This window comes from Bombus fervidus, chromosome 12, assembly GCF_041682495.2.
Source record: "Bombus fervidus isolate BK054 chromosome 12, iyBomFerv1, whole genome shotgun sequence".
Classification (NCBI taxonomy): domain Eukaryota; kingdom Metazoa; phylum Arthropoda; class Insecta; order Hymenoptera; family Apidae; genus Bombus; species Bombus fervidus.
Genome location: NC_091528.1, coordinates 9546927 through 9570645, shown reverse-complemented (window position 1 = coordinate 9570645; position 23719 = coordinate 9546927). Strand labels below are relative to the sequence as shown.

At 26.3% G+C, this 23719-nt stretch overlaps 5 protein-coding genes and 1 long non-coding RNA gene across 7 annotated transcripts; 3 read left to right on the top strand and 3 right to left on the bottom strand.

The window, feature by feature from the left end:
- Positions 1–1217: 1217 nt before the first annotated feature.
- LOC139993166 (eEF1A lysine and N-terminal methyltransferase homolog) lies at positions 1218–4664 on the bottom strand. 2 transcript variants are annotated; one of them, XM_072014644.1, is made up of 9 exons: positions 4528–4664; positions 3983–4180; positions 3772–3894; positions 3399–3615; positions 3049–3267; positions 2632–2891; positions 2184–2548; positions 1922–2103; positions 1218–1834 (listed from the first exon to the last, which is right to left on the bottom strand). In XM_072014644.1, exons 2-9 carry the CDS (start codon positions 4072–4074, stop codon positions 1286–1288), a joined length of 2007 nt encoding a protein of 668 aa, XP_071870745.1. In that variant the 5' UTR covers positions 4075–4180; positions 4528–4664; the 3' UTR covers positions 1218–1285. The 2 variants fall into 2 exon arrangements, with proteins under 2 accessions (XP_071870745.1, XP_071870746.1); XM_072014645.1 differs by lacking the exon at positions 4528–4664 and adding an exon at positions 4285–4426.
- A 17-nt stretch (positions 4665–4681) lies between these two features.
- On the top strand, positions 4682–5334 carry LOC139993173 (uncharacterized). Its single transcript, XR_011801321.1, has 2 exons — positions 4682–4766; positions 4877–5334. It is a non-coding gene; the product is annotated as an uncharacterized lncRNA (long non-coding RNA).
- A 1647-nt stretch (positions 5335–6981) lies between these two features.
- Positions 6982–10392, bottom strand: Naa60 (N-alpha-acetyltransferase 60). The gene is made up of 2 exons (XM_072014654.1): positions 9813–10392; positions 6982–8175 (listed from the first exon to the last, which is right to left on the bottom strand). The coding sequence occupies exons 1-2, from the start codon at positions 10057–10059 to the stop codon at positions 7598–7600; spliced, it is 825 nt and encodes a 274-aa protein (XP_071870755.1). The 5' UTR covers positions 10060–10392; the 3' UTR covers positions 6982–7597.
- A 1540-nt stretch (positions 10393–11932) lies between these two features.
- Oxt (Xylosyltransferase oxt) lies at positions 11933–16911 on the top strand. The gene is made up of 7 exons (XM_072014821.1): positions 11933–12601; positions 12705–13174; positions 13283–13425; positions 13522–13688; positions 13852–14233; positions 14310–15259; positions 15335–16911. Exons 1-7 carry the CDS (start codon positions 12422–12424, stop codon positions 15782–15784), a joined length of 2742 nt encoding a protein of 913 aa, XP_071870922.1. The 5' UTR covers positions 11933–12421; the 3' UTR covers positions 15785–16911.
- Positions 16912–17635: 724 nt separating this feature from the next.
- LOC139993267 (LETM1 domain-containing protein 1) lies at positions 17636–19507 on the top strand. Its single transcript, XM_072014834.1, has 3 exons — positions 17636–18786; positions 18934–19083; positions 19199–19507. The coding sequence occupies exons 1-3, from the start codon at positions 18064–18066 to the stop codon at positions 19376–19378; spliced, it is 1053 nt and encodes a 350-aa protein (XP_071870935.1). The 5' UTR covers positions 17636–18063; the 3' UTR covers positions 19379–19507.
- Positions 19508–19845: 338 nt separating this feature from the next.
- On the bottom strand, positions 19846–23447 carry Zc3h3 (zinc finger CCCH domain-containing protein 3). Its single transcript, XM_072014829.1, has 7 exons — positions 23277–23447; positions 21918–22776; positions 21720–21808; positions 21455–21638; positions 21084–21242; positions 20813–21008; positions 19846–20299 (listed from the first exon to the last, which is right to left on the bottom strand). The coding sequence occupies exons 1-7, from the start codon at positions 23326–23328 to the stop codon at positions 19853–19855; spliced, it is 1986 nt and encodes a 661-aa protein (XP_071870930.1). The 5' UTR covers positions 23329–23447; the 3' UTR covers positions 19846–19852.
- Between the last annotated feature and the right edge of the window lie 272 nt (positions 23448–23719).

The following is a 23719-nucleotide window of genomic DNA, read 5'->3' as shown; positions in this document are numbered from 1 at the left end:
TCATTAGGGCATCGTTGACTTTTATTCCGTTAATTTATTCTGACAAGCGTGAACGTTCCATGTGGCTGCTGTTTAGAGTTTAGATCCTGAATAGTCTCGTTTACGTTAAGTTATACCTCCTATAACCATACAACATTTGATTATTGTTTACCACGTGATAAATCACCGTATATTACGAGTATTTTGTATTGTCATATGTTTTAGAGATTTTGGGGTAGATCCTTTGGTTTACTTTTCTTTGAATTTTCTTATACGTATGCCTTTTAAATTTTCCTTTCTTTACTCGTTAATAAAATACAATTCAAGTACTAAGATAAGAGAATTATTTAACATAGACTACAAAGTTCATATTTCATTGATCCTTATAAAAAAAATGTCTAAAATGTTACTAGGATCTAATATCAAATTATTAAATTATGATAATTACATACTGTGTGATAAATTAACTATAGATCCTAATAAAAAAAATATCTAAAATGTTACTAGGATCTAATAACAAATTATTAAATTATAATGATTACATACTGTGTGATTGATTAACTGTAAATAGGTATAAAATCTTTGTTTCTGAAACCGTTCCGAAGTAAAATGATTATAATATTTGTAAATATTAATTTCATAGTTTTTAATTATTATGTGTTACTGACTACATATACCTATATATAAATACATATTATGCTAGGTATAAAACACTAAGTATGAAATCTGTATCAGAAGCAATGTTCGTGTTCATCGCGATTTGCGTTAGCCTAATAGCACGCAATCATTATAGAACAGAGGTATCGTGAACTAAATTCGCGTTTCCTCCTATCTTTTTGATTTTTAATCAAATGTATCATAACATCAAGAGTCGCACTGTTATTTACCCTACCTAGTACACTATTTTTGCATGATACTTTCTAGTACCAAACCAAACAAATGACAATTTACGCCAAGTAAAAAGGTTTCGAAATCAGAGTGTTCATATGTAAAATTAACAGTAGGAAAAGTATTTTGCCTATTCTGAAGACAATCTTCATTTTTCCAATACTATGGAACTCAGTCAACCTTCGCTATTGTTTCAATTCTTGTATGATGTACAACTTTATAATAACAGCCAGATGAGGGAGGAGAAAAATATTTTTAAATTGAAAAAACACCATTTTACAAAAAATATATTTCAATTTTATTTTAATATTTACAGAAGTTCAAATAAATATTGTACACGAAATTAACTATATATATACATATATATATAGTTGGTTTTATAAAAGTATTTATAACAGTACATATATATACTTTTTACTTAAAACTCTATACTCAGATTTTCCATTAAAGACGATAAATCATACATGTTTGTGTCACTTAGTAACTTCCGCATAGATATCTGTTCGTTTAAAGTTGTTACAGAATTTTTAAATATATGTTTCCATTCAATATCGTCAATTTCATTTAAAGAACATATTATAACTTCATTTACTTCATCTTGTACAGAATAGCATGCCATAGATCGAAAAACAGACTTTAGGTCGCTCTTCACTTTCTGTTTGATATTTCCATCTCGACTAACTAAATTTAAAATAAAAAATCCATCATTCATTAAACATTTTGCAACCGATTTTATAATAGGCATCTCTAGAAACTGTTTAGGTGGACAACTCATTCCAACTGTATTATCTTTACTGTCTACATCAAAAAGTATAGCTTTGTATCTTTTGCCATTCGATGTACTGTCTTTGATAATTTGAATACCATCCGCAATTTCAACCTTCATTCTATTATCAAGAATGAGACCAAAATAGTCAGTGGCGACTTTTAACATCTTCTCATCGATTTCAACTGCTGTAATTCGTAACTGCAGAATTACAAATAGATATATTATTAAATATTTGTAAGAATGTGATTAAAAAAAATTAAATTCAAACATGTAGTATACATATACCTTAGGAAAACAATTATATAAAAACGTGCACAGTCCACCTCCACCTAAACCTATAATCATTATCTCGTCACATTCTTTAGAATTTATTGCAGCACTAACACCAATGCTCATATATACATGATGATCACACGCTAAAAATCCTGAATCAACAACTTTTTTCATTTTACCTCGTCTAGATTTAGCTAAAAAAAATTATTTATAAATTAAAAACATTGTGTGATAAGATGATTCTGATGAAACAATAAGAAGTAAAATTGTATACCTTGTTTAAGACGAGCTTCACTCTGAACAACATATGGATTATTTAGAAAAATTAATCTCCTAAATTCACTACCATCTCTTTCAATCTCTTCAACAACGAAGGGACCACTCAAATTGCTCTTTCCTTCAAAACATATTGTTCTGACTCCAACATCTGAACCCAGTGATAAAAATGGAATATCATTTTTTCCAGATAAGCCTTCTGGTGCTAGATTCAAAATACAATCTTCGATTTCACTTTTTACAGCTTCCCAATTTTCAAATTTGTGTTCCCTGCATAGTGTGACAATAGCAAGTCTATCACGTTGGGAGCTCTTAAGAACCTGTTGTCTACCTTCTTTTGTACTAAATAGCCAATCTGTTTCCCTAACAGAACAAAGAATTTAAGATTCGTCTCAATTTCATCTTTGATATCATTAAATATGTACTTATACTAGATATAAACTCACTTTCCTTGTGGTACTATAAAAGCTGCATAGCTTTTTGTACCATGTACCTTGGGCTGATCTAAAACGTAAATTGTATAACGTGGATGTTTGTTATCAGGAGAATGCAAATTTAGTGAGATTTCTCCAATATCAGCCACACTACGCTTTTGAAGACTATTAAATATAAATGCAGATTGTTGTGCTGACAGTATAGCTGATATCATTTCATCTACTGATGATAATCGTCTTGGTGCACCATCAACTAGTACTACTTCTAGAACCTATTGTAATTATACAATAAATATTTTATAAAGAAATTGTTAAAATGGACATTAGTGAAATATTATCAATTACATTATAAGAATCTGATAATTTAAATATAAATTTAATATTATTAAAAATAAGCAACTTGCTCTTTAATAATAACATAAAACTTACAGTCTGTGACAAATTCGTAATCTTCGTTGCAATTACTGCAAAAACTGGGATTGAACTTCCATCTTCAAGGCGTGTTTTTTCTTCTGCTTCGTGACAACGTACTATACGAAACATGAACCCAACATTTGGAAAATAAGATAAAATTTGCCTTAAAATATATTCCTGTAATAATGAGATGCATATGTATCTGCCGCCATTGCGTAGAATTCTTGTAATTTCCTAAAAATTATTATATAGTAAGATATATTATTACTTTACTAAGACATATTAAAAAGTATAGTGCATATATACATTGAAAATAAAACATGGTGTAAACATGATTTACTCATTACTTAATATATATGGTGTACCTTAAAATATTTGTTAACATTAGATACTGTCCCTTCTTTAGTATCTGGCATAAGAGCATCTAAAGTACCTTTATCCAAAACAACGCTAAATGTATTATCATCATATGTCATTTGTGTAGCATCCATGTGTTCATAAACTAATTGTGGTCTCATAGTCGCATTAATATCACGCATTTGTTTAATAACAATATGTGATATATCAATATTAGTAATATTTCTGTAATTAAGAATAAAATTAAAAATAATATTGCTAAAGATTAACCAACATTACCTCTTATATAAAAAGCAGCTGTACAAAAAATGACAATCTTAAACAAAATGATTCTGCTTTAAATTTATGAATATAAGGTCAACGTCATTAAAAATCTCATACCTGTACCCAGCATCATACAAACACATGCTAACAGTAGAATTGCCACAACCGACAATTAAAATATTGTCTTTCACCTTGATGTACTTTAAAAATATACCACATAACTCCGGATATTCTCCATACCTAAATAAAAAGGAAGAATCATATATATGTAAAGCAAATATGTGTTTAATACTAAATTGTGAACATGCCATTAATAAGTAAGACATACCATTCAAAGTTTTTTTTACCACGTTTCTTGAAAAACGTGTTCCAATATTCAACTTGGCTAAATTCTTCGTGCGTTTTTGGTAATATATTCATATTTTCTATGTTTTAGTTAAATTTACAAATTGGACAACATACAAACAAAATACGGTTAAGTATCCTTTTAAATTAATCCGAGAACAACAATTGTCAACCACAAACCCTAAAAAATATTACATAGTAAAGTTTGTTAAATCATAGATGTATTGCATTTAATATATTTCGTTTCGTATCATGTTTTCAATTACAAATTATGTTTATATTTACATTAAATAATGTTATCGTTTCATATCATTGTAATGATATAATTATTGAATATTACACACTGTATATAGGTTATTTACAGATATATACATAAATAAATGTATAATTATAACGTATAATTATATATTTCTATTTTCAGAAATTAATAAGATATTTGTAATACATTTATTTTTAAATATAAGAATTATTTCACTTAAATCTTATAATGGCATTTCTATGTAAAAATGTCATTAAAGGCAGACTTACATCGAGGTTAGATTTGCGACGATTATATACGATTTACCGCAGATACTTTCTGCTCTATTACATGATAAAATGACGTATAAGAATACATTGAATGACATATAGATATAATTAATTTTTTATAAAAAATGAAGATGGATTTTGGATAAATGAAGAACGTTTAAACATTTTATTTCATTCTGAAAGCATGATAATTTATTAATAGAGATTCAAATTTGATCCATAAATATAAACAAAGATAAGTAGAGAGATTGTCAGAGTAAAGTCACGGACCTGTTTCTTGTATATATATACTCCTCTGATTAATTGTATTCAGACAAATTCAAATTAAAAATATTTTTTTAATATATAGGAATATAGGTTGGAGAAAAAGAAGGATATGGAGGAAGAGAGGCAAAAAGAAATGTCTTGTCCATCCAGGAGTGCTGGATTAGAACCAGGTTCTGTTAGAGCCAAGACCTGATAGAGGACACATCAGTAAAGCTACCTTTTTGAATATAATTGAAGTTAATATCAGCTTAATAAATTTTTATTATGAGAATTGTATCTATTTTATGATAATAATAAAAAGCAGGCAAAACTTGTAACATGTCAATTTATTACAAACAAAGTCAATACATTAGTATGTACAACTACTCTGACACATTTAATATATATATGTACATTATGTATAAATAATATGCACACACATTCATGACTCACATTCATATATATCATCAATACGAAAGCTCCTTCTTTTGTTTGAATATGTAAATGTAAACAATGCTCTCATTTCTAAATGACTGATAAAAATAAAATACAAAGAAAATATGTATTACATTACATTTTAATTAAAGGATACATGCACAGCCTAAAACAAGAAGCAATTCAATGTATTCTATCACCATGGAAAATATTGTATTTGCTATGTAATACCTGGTAATGTCCATTGGAACTAAATCTCCTTTAGAACTTTAAGTTATAAAGCTTTGGTCTAAATTCTCCATGTAAATATTTAGTTTCAGCTTTTACATAAAAATAACACCTCTTATAACATTTACATAGAAATATGTATATGCACGAACTGCATATTTTTGTTTAGTTGTAATAGATTTACATGTTATAATCTAACATAATACAAAACTTGTAATGTATGCAACATTACTTAATATATCTAGCAACATTTCCTATATGTTTAAAATAGATCATATTTTAATAGGAAAGAATTAAAAATTAAAATGAAAATTATCATTTTATCAAAAAACATTACAAGATATATACTATTGTAATTTAATATAAAAAAGGTTGAATGCTTTTAAGTTAAAAAAACTTAATAAAATGTAATCAATAGAATTAATACAATTTATTTCCCTCATTATCCTGATATTGAGTTACCTATACGAATATTTCCGGCTGTAATGATTTATGTGAATTTTTACAAGAGAAAATATTAAATACTGAATTACTTCAATAAGAATAGTAATTGAATCTTATTTGAATTAATATATTTATTATGAGAACTTTTACTTTCCTTTTCAACAAATTAATCCTTAACTGTAAAACATTAAAAACTAATCAATTTTAATATATCTGAGTAATTGATAAATAATTTCTAAAGGGAACTGAAAGTTATCCTATAATTGTAAAGAGGACTTCTTATAACTGTATGTTTATATTAAAGAATGATATCTACATGGAAAATGAATGCTTCATTGAAGCATTGAAAATGATGGTCTTCTTTCATATATAATAAAAAAGCTGAGTAAGCATGACATGCTCAGCAGTCACTCTCAACACTATCAAACTATCATGATAATCAGTATTGCACTCAGTTAGAATTAGTGATAATGAGTTTGAGAAGCTTGAGAAATAGCCCTCTTGTGGTGCTAAAACTGGTGACGGGCGACATGGCCCCAGAAGTCTGTACTTCTTATTCAATTAAGAAAAGCTATTTTTTAGTAATACAGACGAAATAAACAAGATATATAAAAGATAAGAAACAAAGAATAACTTAGCAGTAGAAAATTTTGATGAATGATAAATAAAAAGAATTTGAACTTTAACAACAAAAAGAATATTTTTTTATCAAATTCTAAAATTAAATGAATAGTAGAGTAACATCATAAATAAAATAAATATTTAGAAAAAACCTTAAACGAATGATATAATAAATGAAGAATAAGATGATAAAAAAATGGTTTACTTGTCAATGTCATCAAAATATGAAAATAAATAAATCAGGAACAAATCTCATTTTTAACGAAATTAAGAATAAGTATTTGAGATGAAATAAAATATTTGGAAGTATTCCAAAGAAAATGACTAATATGTTGGAAAGAACTGTTCCAAAATCTAGTTAAGATTAAATTTAGATTTAAAATTGGAATATTTGAAAATTTGTGAAATAACTGATAATAAAATTATTTGTAAAGTTGGGAATAGCAAATTACATATCAATCAACAATATAATAACGCATATGAAAATATTGAGTCAATTATAACAAATTATAGGAAAAAGCTATAATAGTCATAAATGTTTCCAAAATTTCTCAGTTTTATCCCGTCACCAATGCTTTATTTTACTCTGCAACGAGTTCTATTTTTCAATATTTTATGAATGTTATATTCAACGAAATACAAATCCCTTTAACATGCAAAAATTGTATTCAAAAAGATGTTTGAATATAAATATTTTGAACCGATCAAATGCTCTGGCAGTTAAACGCTTTATTCTTAATATTTATGTCATTTATCTTAAACCTTAAATTATCAAATCATTTAATGATATAATCCATGGTGAAAGAATTATAAAATTTTATAACTTCTGTCAGAGTAAATATAATAAAATTCTTTGAATATTCTCTTGACTAAATAAAAATTGATATTTGTTAAGTTAAGTATTGTCATTTTAGTAATAAATTATTTCTCATAATAATTTTACTCCTAAAGTTATGAAAACAATTATGTATCTAATAATTTCATTGCTTAAGTAGGCATAACATTCAAATTAGCAGACTCTGTGCTATATGCATTTTTTTAAACATAAGAGAAACACAAGAGTATTTGGTTTAACATTGGTATTTGTCAAAAAGTATCATCTATGATATGAAAGAATAGTTGTAACCCAAAGAAGCCGTTGCCAAATCCAACGTGGTATTCTGCAAGGTCCAAGACTAGCCATTGCACTGGCTATATGACGTAACCAGTCACGAATACCCCGTGGTGCATGGCCCCCATTGACATAGAGGACATACGTAAAACCATCTTTACATTTGCCGTGAATTACATAATAATATGGTAAAAAACTATGTAATCGAAAGTGACATCTTTGATAAAACAATATAGCTGGTGCATTGCTGGATAATACATGCAGGAAGACTGCTTTTACGGAAGAACGTTCTGGAGCAGTGACATGTGCTAATAATTGTTCCAATAATAATGATGCAATCCCATTTCTTCTATATGCACGACGGACACCTAAGCTAAGAATGTAACCCACTAAGCAATCATTTCCTAAGCTTGAACACAAAATACCACGATCTTCTGTGTTCAATTTAGCATAAGGCTTTATTTCTGCAACAATGAGTCCAATTATTACTCCACCATATACAGCTGCAAGTGCATAAAACCGTGAGGAACTTGTTATATCTTCATACCACGAATAAGGATAATCTATGACAAAATAAATTAATGCTTTAATATAAGTGACTTTTGATATTATCTTTAATACAAGATGAATAATTTATAAAATTAACATATAATAACATGCGTAGTTATATTAAATTTTTAATAATTTTTTGTTATTTCATAATATAATTTATAACATATTTATTAATTAATCCTTTATGGCCTTATTCTAGTTCAAAGATATATGTGTATGTATAATATAATTTTTAACATTTTTAATTTATTTATAAATTATTATCACGCTTTAAAATACATATGTACTTCTTCTCTTTGACAAGTATATTATTTTGTATTTTATTATAAAGTGAATAAAATATGATAAAACATTTAAATTTATAAAGTATTATATTCTCAAATGATAAAAAATATACATTATGAATAGATGTAATAAGTTCTATTATTATTGTTCTATATTTACTTTTTAATTAATTTTAGCTGTTAATTATTATCATACTTGTATAGAAATAAAACTAATAAGGCTTATTACTAAATAAAAATTGAACTAAAAGCAAATAGTTACTTATCAAATTGATAAGTACTGATAAGATACAGTGGTAAAAGATAATAAAGATAAATATTATTAATTATATAAACTATTACTACTATATACAAGTCTTATATCCAGTTCCATATAATTTTATAAATAAATAACATAAAATATGCCAGCAGACTCATATCTTATAATTCAAATAAAAGAAACTATTTGAAAAATTGTTTGATGTCATCGTTATATATATAATAGTAATAATAGAATATGATATTATATATGTTACAAATACTTGCCAAAATCGTATATTGGGTAAAACAAATTAAACAAAAGCAAATTAAGCAAATAATTTCAGCATAAATTTGTTTAGAAGCAAAATATAACAAAAAGAGTATGTTTCTATAAATCCAAATTTATAAAGAAAAGACTAGATAAAGCACCATTTAACATTTCTTTTATTTAATATTTATAATGTCTAATAAATTTATAACACTAATAAACTACAATTGCATTAAAAATAGATATTTTTAACCACATTAGATATAAATATTATAAGTTAAAAAATAATATACTTTATTATTGGTATTACTTCCTTATTTAAAATAATTTGACATGATACTTATACTATAATAATTTAATGGATTTAATAAATAAACTAAAAATATAAAGCAAAGCATTAAATTAAACACACTTTATGCTAGAAGAATTGTAAATGACTTATTCAACTAACATACAAAAGCCAAATAATGAATGATTAAGGCCTCATTATTCTAAATACGAACATCACTTACATCTGTACATAAAGATTATTATTTTTGAAAAAATAGATAATTAAGAAAATTATGAAGTTCTCCTTTCTTAATTCCAGAATTAATGCCAAATCAATCTCTTTTTAAAGAGTAATCCTTGAAACATTTACATATTTGGTATAATACTTTGTTGGAACTGGAATGTTATGACAATTGAGTCAGCAGCCATGGATCAAAAATAATACAGAAATATTGTACTAACTAAGTTCAAAGAAACTAAATATAAAACCAGAAAGGATTAATTGCATGTGAGAAACAAGTGTAAATTACTCTTTATATGAGGTGTTTGTAAGATTTAATCTTAAAGCTGATGGGAAACTTCGTACCAATGGGGAACCAATCTTGACAAAGTGCCCGTACTTCCTCCAAATCATCTGGACACAGGAAACGTAACTGGACATCACCCAGAACACACAAAGGTACAGTTGCCGGTATCACGGAAGTCTTTTGATCATTAGATAAATTTCTTGTGGTATTTTCATCCGTGTATTTATGCTTGTTTTCTTGAGATATTTTGAAGTCACTTTTCTCGATTTCCGGCAAAATGAGATATCGATTAAAAGATACGGCCATCACGCCACAACTTTTCTACCATTTCATTAGTCATTTCTTGTACAATGTAAAGCATGTCACGTTGGATGTAATCGTTTGCTAGTAAACATATTGAAATCTGCCGACATTTTGTTTCCCTCTCTATAGCTCCCTATTGTCATCTCTTTCCTGCTCACTCGTTTACCTCTTTCTTTTCTCTCGAACCATCTGTCTTTTTCACCTTTGATTTCTAAGATTTCAACACAATCATAATATAATTCTTTAAATTTTTTGTAAAAGGAAATTTTGTCTTATAAAAAGATAACTCTTTGTTACAACAATAACTCTTCTAAATATCAATTTAACGAATAATTTTATCGTCGTTTGAAACTTCAAGAAAAATGATTGTTGTAATGTATACGTATAGATATGTATGCGTATAAAAATCCTTTAGAAAATTCAAATTTTGTATCTTTATTAATTCATATTCAAAAACAAATGTAATGTTGTTTACCAAATTTAAATGATCCTTTTGTAATCATTTAATAATACTTGATACGAATATAATTATTAATTAAACAAATTTTATAATAAAGTATATATATATATGTGTGTAATGATATGTATTACAGTATCAGTTTTTGTTATAATTTTCACTCTTTTAAATTAATATAATACAAATTTTATAAAATACTCTGGTATTTCTTATACTAATTTAATCGTAGCAGGGTGCAAAATCTTCAGAAGAGAGCGGTTCATGGATCAGGATTCGAATTTGCGAGTGTTCCAGTATGTAGCGCTATTGACTATCTGCCGCCCTTTTTAAGAATGTGAGAAGAGTTGTTTTAGCTTTAACAGTATCAAATTATTGTAAAATTATACAATTACACAAATTACTATACAGAAAATTACGAACTCATAGTAAAATTGTACAATTATTATAAACTTACAAATTGAATTGAATAAAACAATATTATTTTGCATATGAATCCTCAAATCTTTTATTCTCAATTAATCCTCTTTAATCCTCAATTCTCATTAGTTTAGGAAATAGGTTATAAAAAGTGACGAAAGAGTTTGAGAAAATTGATAAGTATTGGTAAGTATTAAGAGAATAAGATAGCATGATTCAAAACCTTTCGAAATTTTTAGAAATGATTTCCTGGAAATCATTTTTCGGGAAAATTCGAGAGCAACAAATTTTTGAACACGCCAACTTAGCAATTTTTTTATCAGGAGAACACATAATATAAGAGATAGCACTTTTTTGGAAATTCTTGGAAATGAAATCATATTCCAATTGAAATTCTCGGGTTCTTGAAGAAAATTTTCGTTAGATCTCAATTTTGTATCGGGAGAACAGAATAGCCTAGGACGTGACACAAAAAATTTACGAGACCTATTTCAGAATTTTGAACCGGTTTTGCGATTTTTATACGATTCCTCTTTAAATTCCGCATGTTCTTAACTGTTTTTCCATTTCATTTTTTAATTTTTTTGCATTTCTGTGGGATTAGATAGAGGAAAGAATAAATAACAAAATTGTAAAACTCATTCAAAATACATTTTGTATAATTATCTTACAATAAATAATCTTATTTTTTATTGTACTATATAATCATTTTCAAGAAGATGTCGCTGATTACTTTTGATTGCTACTGATGCTAACTGCTTGTGGTATTCTGATTGTTGTTTCTGCCTTAAAATGATTTTTCTGTAACCAATACAAATACAGAAATGTATACTGAAATACTTAAATGTATAATTTTTGAGCTATGTCAATGATTCTATTTCTCTGAAGAGATTATAAATATATCTAAATTAAATTAGTTATTTCAACTACATAATCTTTTATAGGAAATAGAATATTTATTAACTATGGTGGCAATACTGGCAATACTGTGATACTGATAACTAAATGTAGATTATCATGAAGTTACCTTTGTAATGGAGTATAGATTTTTATGTATATATATTTGTTAATTTATAGCAATAAATAATATCACTTGAAACAACGTTACCTCGCATAATTTCTTTTTGAAATTTTTATGCTTACATCTCCTCACTTAATTAAGAATTTAGAGTGGAATGAAGTTGAACGTGTGTTAACAATGTAAACGAATATTTATATTGAAGTACTATATTGAACATACATTTTATACTTTCTTATTATCTTTTTGGTAATTTATGACTGCCTAAATTATCTGTATACATTTGTATATTACATATAAGTATAGGTATAAAAGATATAATGCAGTGGATGTAATATTATATATAATATCGAATGTATGAGTGAAACATGTTCCTCGTGTCTTATGAAAATTACCCATTAAATTGGGTTATGAAAGTTATAAAACTCAATAAAATTCAAAGGATTCAGTTGACATAAATTAAAATAAGAAAAATGGTTATACCAAAAAATCATTCAATAAGTCGGTCCTCTAGTTGTTTACGAAAATATCGAATACTGTTTGTATTTTTTGTATTTTTTATTACTGTACTTTGTGTACAAATTTATATAGTTCATATATTCTTCGGTTTGGAAATCGGAAATCGAAAATTTAGTCGACTGTCTTCAGGGGAAGTAAGTTTTAATATGATTTTTACTATATATAATATAAATATTATCTATTAGTCGCATTATTAACATTATAATACCAATTATGTATACATTTCTTTGTATATAGGACTCATCTCAACCTACAGAAGATGAAGGTTTACCAAAAGGTCTACGTCAATTGAAACTTCCACCTGACAAAATTAGTAATTCAAATAAAATTCTACAATTTCAGCGAAACCGTACTACTAGAGTAAAGCTAGATCGTAAATCATTAAATTTTACTCCACCTTGTGAATTTACTGGCAGAGAAGCAGTGAGTGCTGTAACACGTGCACAAAGTCAAGTATGCAAAGAACGCATTGTCAATGTGACGTGCCTTAACCAACAAGGATTATTATACCCAGAAAGAATACAGTCTCTGTGCCCTCATTCACCAGGATTTATAGATAAACCAGTCAGTTTAGGATGTTTTAAAGATGATAAAACATTAAGAATACTTTCTGGTTATTACCATGTTTTTAAAGGGAACAATTCTCCAGAACGCTGTGCTTTTCTGTGTCTTCAGTCAGGATATTTGTATGCTGGTACTGAGTATTCGTAAGTTTTTCAAATATTTAAGAAATTAAATGAAAAATTATATCAAGTATCAGTTACTATTCTGAATTGACTACATCAAGATTTAAGATGTATGGTATTTAATTTTAGTGTTGAATGCTTTTGTGGAATGGAAAATCCATCTCAACTAAAACGATTACCAGATTCTAGTTGTAATATGAAATGTTCTGGTAATCCAAAATATTCTTGTGGTGGATATCTAACAATTAATGTATTTTGGACTGGAATTCAGAGTAAGGAAGTAAAGAATTGATATATCTATAGCATATATATTCATTATTGTTTGTAACAATGTAGATTTTTAATAAATCTCATCTATTGTTTAATAGAATTTAAAGCACAAGAAGCTCGAAATACAAGTATGGATAGCGAAAATGAAAAGCCAGTTCGAATAGCATATTTATTAACAGTAAATGGCAGGGCCAGTCGACAAGTAAAACGACTTATCAATATTCTTTATCATCCTTCCCATTTATTTTATATTCATGTCGATGCGGTAATTATAAAGTTTTCTGATTTTAAGACAACATTTTCGAGACAACATTATCAACCGGTAACGCACTATATACGCATGAGTGCATCATCGGTGGATCATGTCGTTGTGAACATGTTAATATGATAGAAGAACATGTTGTAATCCGTGTACTTCCTATTTTCAGCGACAAGATTATCTTTATCGAGAAATGTTAGAAGTGGAGAAATCTTGCAAAATTAATAATATTAAGGTGGCAAGAGGAGAAAATTTAAGACATGCAAGCATTTGGGGAGGTGCAAGTCTTTTAACAACTCTTTTAAAATCTGCACAGCAGATGCTTGCACATCATCACCATTGGGATTTTCTTGTAAATCTGTCAGAATCTGATTTTCCTATAAAAAGCAATGCACAATTAACTCAATTTCTTAGTTTGAATAAAGGTATGAATTTTGTAAAATCTCATGGAAGGGAAGTCCAACGATTTATCACCAAACAAGGTTTGGATAAAACTTTTGTAGAATGTGAAACTCGTATGTGGAGAATAGGCGATCGCAAATTACCAGATGGTAAATGTTCTTTCTTTCATTATATTTGATAATATTTGTAATATTCTCAACATTATTACAAAAAATGTTTTTATAGGTATTCAAATAGATGGTGGTAGTGACTGGGTAGCCTTAAGCAGAGAATTTGTAGAGTATGTTGCTAATCCAAATCCGGATAAATTAGTGACTGATCTCTTAAAAGTATTTAAATATACTTTATTACCTGCTGAATCCTTTTTTCATACAGTTCTACGTAATTCAAAATTTTGCAATACTTACATCGATAATAATTTACATGTTACTAATTGGAAAAGAAAGTTAGGCTGTAAATGTCAGTATAAAGCTGTGGTGGATTGGTGTGGTTGTAGTCCAAATGACTTCAAACTTGAAGACTTTAGCAGAATTCGCAATACAATAGATCGCAATTTGTTTTTCGCACGAAAGTTTGAATCTATTATTGACCAAAGAATTATAGACAGGGTAGAAGAATGGTTGTACCCTGAGAATTTAAATAAATCTGTGAATGCGAAAAGTTACGACGCGTATTGGCAAAGTTTATACCATGCAGCAGATTTGAGTCCTTTGAGTGATGATGCACAATTGACTGTTTCAAATTCCTTAGCAAGATTAATTTTTCGTAAACTAAATATAGATTACAAACATATCCGTCTTTTGGAAACAACTGCCTATTTTAAACAAAATCAGTTTGTTGGAATACTAATTCGTGCTGAAGCTACATTACAACAACAAACTGTTCAACAAGAATATTTGGAACAAATAGAAGCTTTGATCTACCTAAGACAGAATTTTTCTACTAGTAGAGAATGGTTGGGAAAGATACAAAGTTTATCTGTTAATACTGATTATGATCAAAAAGAAAAGACATTTAGAAATTTAATGGGAAGTATAGGACCATATTCATATCCAGTTTTATCATACGAATTTGATACTACAGTGACCATACCACAAAATCTGTCAATACTATGGGTGGATCCTTATGGTCGATTAGCAGAAGTTAATTATATACAGCTTGAAGAAACGACATTAGTAAATATAAGAAATTTTTAGTTATTGTTTTATATTTAATATACTATAGATAACTAACGGTTTGGTTATTTTCAGACAGGGTATGTTAAACCACAATTCAATGAACATCTAGTTGTGGGTACTTGGCATCTATTCTTAGTTGCTGATTCCTTATTAGTGACAAAAATGAATTTTTTGGTGACTCCTTTAGGATATTGGAAAAATAAAAAGATTGATGCAGAGAAAGCTAAGGAAATAAATAATGCATCTGCCAACAGTTATCATATTACTGAAGAAATGACTAAAAAGTGGTCACATTTATTAAATTCTGTAAATTTTTACGAACGAACTACACATACGACAGATAATGAAATTAAAATTAATTCTAACTTGGATCAATGGATAGACAAGCTAGTACAGGAACATTATGAAATTGATAAAATCTGTAATACTAATAATGCTAAATTAAAGTTACAAAAGTGTATTAATACTTACTGGAGCTCATTGAGTCCAGATTCAAAGGCTGATATCAGTAACCTATGTTAAAACTATCAATTAGTTTACTAAATATGTGCCATTCTCAATATTTTTAAAGTTTAACTTATTAAATACGTGTAAAGGTTAATAATCTTTTTAGATATTTTTATATCAAATACATGCTATACATATTCATATGGTCTATTTTAAAAGTATTTTACATCCTGAAATTAAAAAAATTTTAAGCTAATATAAGGAAATTTTTGTCATTCTTTGGATATCCAAAGTTCAGTAATCTATTTCACTATAGTAAAATGCCTCTTTTCCTATTGTATATTTGTATAAAGTTTTGTTAATTTATATTCACATAATAATGTATATACAAATTGTGTATAGATTTTCCTTAATTCTTATTTCTGGTAAATTTATATGAAATACAGAAAATTCAAGTTTGTTTTCACACAGAGATATAGAATATTTAAAATTTTTGTTGAAAAAGTAATTAATTTATTTGCCATAATATGATTTTCATTTTACAAATTAATGTATTATGTTTTATATGCTGTAAGTAGAAACTATAATTTCTCAATATACATATTTATACCAAATTTGAATTACATTCCTACAAAATATTGCTACATGTGCCTTCAATTTTGTTACTTCATAGAAACCTGAAATTTCAATAATAATTGTGCGTGTATATTGCGAAGTGATTTACATTACGATTTTAAAGGATGCCCCCTGTTTTTAAACGAAAAGTAAGCTAAGAACATTAGTTTAATTATTGTTGTGTACTCTTCTCTAAAAAGATCAATCTATGAGTATGTTTTATTTTACATGATATTATTACATGTGTATTATGCAATTTATCTGTGCATATGTATGTTCACCATTGATCTGTTAATCTTTTTAAAATATATAAATGATGGTTAACTACACAAAAACATTTATGCCAATATCATTTACAAATGTAAATATTTATAAAAATCAAAAAGGCGAACTGATTTAAGAATTGTCTTATCACTTAAATTAGTGTGAAATCAAAAGAATACAATGTCCTACAGTTAATTATATGATATGACATGACGAGAATTGCACTAATGTATTAAATAATGGATAATTAGCTAAAATTGGCTACAAAAGATATTTTATTTCCAAACGGAAGCTTTTAAATTGAATAAAATTAGTAAACTTTTCTTCTTAAATATTTCTAAACACCCTGGCACCCAATAATTTTATAATAATACTTAATCAATTTTATATTGCTTCATTATGTTAATGTTTATTTATAAAAATACTTTATTTATAAATAAATAATTTTATATATAATATTGTTATTCACGTTAAGTAAGACTAATAATAGAAAAAGTTATTTAAAATTACGTTATTGCTTTTCCTATTAATATATTTACGTGTGTCCAGAAATATATCTATATTAAATTTTGTAAACATAAAATAAAGTTATATAGCTTACAATGCATGCATATGTTGGCAGATAATACTTTTTGTATTTATCCACTTAGTAAAAATTCATTAAAAGATATACAAATATCAATTTTAAATTTACCGCTAAAGGAACGTTCAAGCCATCGATTATTGTGAATCCATTGTGCAATACATTGTGCATGTGCTCTCTATGATGCGTAAAGTAAATGTGTATATGGTATCAGATGATATTATGTTTAATACAATATAATTAGAGCCATATTGTATAATATTACATCTAATATGTGACCAGTCGATATAATACAAAAATTATAAGTCTTATAAAAATAACTGGCATTAAAATATTTTATATACAATAATACACTAATACCATAGCAAGCAAAAATAAATAATTAAGAATTGAAAATTCAAAAAATTCATCAACTCTTAAAAATCATTATAAATTCAATCTTCTCGTATTTTGTATTTGTGGGTTTTATATGCTTAGTTGTTTTTAATAAATTATGAATTCATATATGATATAACATACCAAATAAGACTAATAGACTGAATACAAAGAAGTTTCTGTGATTGCAGTGTTTAATATTCATAATATAGTGTATTAACAATTGTTTAAATAATAAAAGAGTGCCTTATTTGAAACTAAAAAATTTTATAAATACTATGTCATATAAGTATAATATCTCTTTAATACTTCTACATGAAGAGAAAATAGTATAAATATTAATGGGATTAAGAAGCATTATATGCCAAATGATAATTATAAACAGTATTACTAAATATTTTTATGTACAGAATATTTATTAAATATATTTAATTTGACATAATAGCATTGTCAATTCTAAACGGAACTAAATAACAAGATTTAACATAACCACAAGTAATATTATATAAATAGAACCATGAAAATGTATAGACTAATGCATCATCAAAGATATGTTTTTCAAAATCAAAAACTTTTACCTCCCACATATACCTGTATCCGATTTCAAATACAAGAAGGGAAAAAGATAGAAAAACATAGAATATCTGACATCAAAAGTTATTGGTTTGATAAATATATAAATTATATTAAAAATTATGAACAAGTATTGGAAAAAAATTTTCCAAAGACAATGCATGTATATCGTATATTTAGTATTGGTACCAAAGATTTTATTCAAGATGTAAAAAAATTTCTTCTGGTAATGAAAAAGCAAAATATTGATGGAGATGGTAATTTAACTGCAGATGAACTAAGGTTGAACTATACAATGCGTAAAGATTTAATAAAGATATTTCCTGTGTTACTAATATCTGCCATTCCTTTTACAAATTACATCATCTTTCCTTTAGCATATTATTTTCCAAGATATCTTTTAACTTCTCATTATTGGACATTACAACAAAAACTGGATTTTATGCTACTGGATCATAAGAAGAGATTAAAACATAACAGACCATTGTTTAGGTGCATGCAAGCAGAGCTTAACAATGTTAAAAATCAAACACTGAAATTAAAATGGAGTGGTATTATTGCATGTCTTGGCAGTGGTACACATCCTAATGTGAAAGATATTATTGCCTGTTCTGAATTATTTGCGGGTTCACCATATTCATTAAATAGTCTTAAAAGAAAACATACAGTATGTTAACTTTAATATTTAATTTAAATTAATATTGTTTTTATATATTATTCAATTATATTTTAGTAAATTAATTTCACATCTATAACAATTTTTTGAGAGTAAAATCTTTTATAAATATTAATATAATGCTGAATTACATTTTAGAAAGAATTACTTGGTATATATAATATATCTACTTGGACACCTTTTAAAAGAAAAAAATTAACAGAACGGGCTATGTTAATAAAACGAATGGATCAAGCAATACAAAAAGAAGGTGGACCTACTACAATGTCGAATGATGCAATACGTTGGGTGTGCATAAAATAATATTCTAATATCTTTGATATTTTTTATATTATTTATTCGATGATTTCTTTACATATTATACTATATTTATTACATATATTCAAATTATAAAATATTTTAGGCACTTTCATTTAGGGGTGTAAGTCCTGCAAATATGTCCTTAGAAAGTATGAGAAATTGGCTAGAACAATGGTTCATAATATCAAATACAGTCGATGAAAACACAGTTTCATTGTTGTTACATAGCCCAATACTGCTGGCATACAATCATCCTACTAACTGGATCCTTTTGTACACTTAAAACAACATTATCAAATATTTGTTCTTTTTATTGTAAAAAAATGTATAAGAATTGTAACAATACAAAGTTTAAATATTTGTGTTTGAATTGTTTGTATAGCATATATGTAAATAAATAAATTGTACATTATGCACTGTACAAATGTATCTATGTCAGAAGGATACAAAAATGTACACTTTCTATAGTATTATATAAATATTTTATCGTATTTTCAGAAAATTTTCTTTCTTACATATATATATCTTATATTATATATATCTTTCATTCTGATATTGTGTATACATTACAAAATATAATTGCCATTTTTTTGTGTATAGCTGAATATAACATAATACAAATGTAATTCTTTTATTAGCTACAAGTATAAATTTTTTCAGTTATTAAACAAATTATTTTGTCAAATTACACAAACATGATATGTCATTTGAAATAAATGATTACTAAAGCCATAAAAAGTATCGAAAGAATTTTGCATTAATCAATAGGTATATAAGCAGGTAGAACACCAATTGGAGGACGTTTCAATACTTTTGGATCAGAAACAGTTTCTAATTTATCGCTATTTTTATTTATTTCCGAATTTATATTATTATTAGACGTTTCAACTGATGTATTAGAACGAACTACAGAATCTATATTTTTCATAACTTTAATTTTTTTCATAATGATTTCTTTTTTTTTATCAAGAGATTTATTTAAAGCAGGTGCTTGTTCGTAATATCTAAGTCTGTTTTCAGCAGATAAAGTATCTTTTGTAACAGTTGTTACTGTTTCATTGCAATGCATATTGTATTTTCTTTTTAAATGGTTTTGATTCTTAGAAGGTGATTGTGTTTTATGTGGATAAGGACAATACTCACCTTTACTGCATTTCTCTGTTTTCTCAAACTCTGGACATAGATTTTCATGGCGCTGCTTACACTGTAAAAGAAGAAACTTCCAGCTTTTTGAAAAATATTGTCTTGTATGTGTTATTAATATATTAATTATATACTTAAATATTTCCCCACTAATAAAACTAATTGTCAAGATATCAATATTTCATTTAAAAATTAATTAATAAATGAATAATTATTGACAAACTATAAACATATAAATTACTATTAAATATAGAAAAAAATAAGTGTAAAGGAAATAAATTATAATATGTTAAAAAAGATATCTAAGATTCTTTTAAATACTTAACAAATTTAATAAATTTATATCAGTATATTTTTACTGACAGGTACTTATGAAAATTACTGTAAAAATATTTATATAACACTTTATCTATATAAGTAATAAAAATTGTCTAATCTTTTATTAATCCTTTGAAGACAAATTTTCCATAATACTAGTACATATGAGTACACATAAGTACAAAAAAGAAGGTTATAAAGGTTTAATAGAAGATAGCAAATATTTTATTTCAAAAAATAAAAAATGAGCACTTACCTCACTACCTTTGGCACAATATCCTTGCAAGAAATCTATACAAATTGGAGTACTGGAAGAAACTTTGATGTGACGATAAGGGCAAGCATCCCGGGTACAGCAACCTTCCAAGAAGTATTTACAAGTTGGCATTTTTTCTGGTCCTACATCATGAGATAATGGACATTTGTCCAACAAACAATTTCCTTGAAGAAATCTAAAAAAATATTTTCTCTATTAAACAAACGATGTGCTTTTTTATATATCATATAGATATAAAATGTTACTTTACTTTTTGCAGAGAGAAATTTGTTTCTTGTCATGACGCTTTACACAAATCCCTTTTTCATGATTTGAACAATATCCAAATTTTTGAAATATTAAACATGGTTGGTTATTTTTTTGCATTTTGTTGCGTAATATTTGTATACTCTTTTGTTTGACTTTATTGCTACAAAAGAGAAAAGACTAATAAAATGACTATATAGCTTCTAATAGTATTATATTATATGATGATGTAATAAAAAAGAATTGAATATGAAAAAGATTAAAGAATATAATATGTATAGAATTATAAACAAAGCAATGAGGAAATATGAATTTAAATGTTAAGAGAGATATAATTAATGAAATAAGACTATAAAGCTAAAGATAACCATATACCTTATATTATTTTTATAACTTATTTTTTGTGACATATTAGATGGAGATTTAATTGCATTTGTTGAATTCAATATTTTTTTACTTGGACTATTTGAAGTTTCTTTTATAGATTTTACTCTACATAATTTTTTCCCATTGGTAGCTATTATAAATTTGTCAACTTTAAGATTTATTGCCCGTTTTTCTGAAATTGAAATGTAGACAATATGAAAATGTGTTCTATATTCATTTATACAATTTTATGTAATATAGTATTATCACTTACTTTTTATTCCATAACTTTTACGTACTAAATGATTTTTGGAACATTTATAAACAATTCCTCCAATCGTAATTAGTTCCATTTTATTATTTCTGTAAAATTTTTCATAAAAAAATTATTATTATTATTAAATTAATTTTTAGGATAAAATTATAGGAGCTATCTAAAACTTAAAAAAAATGTTATATCTTTTATACATACATTTTAGATACACATACAGTCTCTTTTTGACCAAGGCTTGCATGTTCTCTTGTATTTGTAGTTTTTGATGCTGTTCGATCTATTCTGTATTTATTTATTTTAGGTTTTATCACTGGTGATTTCACTAAGTTAAAATTTTCATTAATTGACTGTTGCAAAACATTTGTTAGCTTTGTTTTCATAACTTTTTGTGGTGTAGGTTTTACATTTTTTACTATTGAATTTGAGGATCTTTTGATCTTACATAGTTCTACTTGAGAAGAATCGAAGGATTTTCTTGACCCTCGCCTTACACGCAAAAGTTTTCTTTGTGATAAAACTACAATACTAGAATTGTTCACTTTCTTTTGATTATGAATAACCTTTGGAGAATTTGTATTCTTAACAAGTTTTAATCTTGAACAAACAGGATGGGTAATATTTTGCATCACTTTCTCTTTATGCTCTGCCGGTTTAAATTGTATAGAGGAAGACAATTTTTTGATTAATTTTGGATTAACATGTACTGATTTTTGTATAGAATTTGTACTTGTTATATTTCTAGAATTACTTTGCACATCTTCATTGGAATTAATATTTTTCATCACTGTTGGATTAACATGTACTAAAGGTTTCTTATGTAATTTTGGATTAACATATATTGCAAAATTTTGGCGATTGAAGTTTGGATTAATATATACATTAGTACTTGTTAATACATTGCATGATTTGTTACTAGATGTTCTGGACAATTGTTGGGACTTATGAAGTAAATTTATATACTTCTCAGATTTTGCAGAATTCAAAGGTTGGTTTATAACAGGTTTATCCACACAGCACAATTTATCCGATGATTTCTTCTTATGATTTTCTATTAAATCTAAAAATAATATATCATAAACATATAGATATAAAATAACTCGACATGTGTGTGTACGTGTGTGTAGATTCAGAATATTGTTGAATTATAATATATATTATTGAATTATAATTATATAATTAACATATTATAGAAGTTATAGATCATAAATTATAATTTACACATACATATTTATTATTAGAATCACAATAATATAAATGTTCAGATTAATAAAGAAGTATTGTAAAAATTGAAAATATAGATACGTTAATTTGTGGCATATGAGTTAAAGCATTTTAAATATATCAATATTTGTTGTCAGTGAAAAGTTCATAATTTGTTGTTTCTTATTATTGTTTTGTCTTATTTTGTTTCCATATTTCGCCCTAACATTTACACAAGTATGGTTAATGAAATGACATAATTAACAGCATGATTTTATCTTTTGTTAAATTTATTTTAAATATGATAAAACGTTTATTCGCTACTATGATTAGAACTGTAAAAAATCGTAAACTTACGTGTTAAATAGCGTATTTCCTTAATTAAACTTTCGTCCATATTTAGTAGCATAAAATGTTATTTTTTATTACTCAATAAATGAAGAAAAATAGATTAAAGATAACAACTTCACAGCATAAAAGATTATTCTATAAATTAGTATATATACTTCACAAATTACAATACGTTGATGTTCTTTATGCCATAGAAATAAACTATTTAAAGATAGATGTCGTTTTCTGAAAATTACAAATACTAGCGCTATATGTGCACGATAAATGAACTATTTTCTATTATGGTTGAATAGCGGGATATTTTAACTTATAATTTTCGATTCTGTGATTATAATTATTACATCAAGAATATAAACAATGTTTAATGGCCACAGATTTTTAATGTTTGCAATTTGAAAAAAAAAGTGATTTTATAAAGGTTGGACATAATATTAATGTAACTGTCAAGG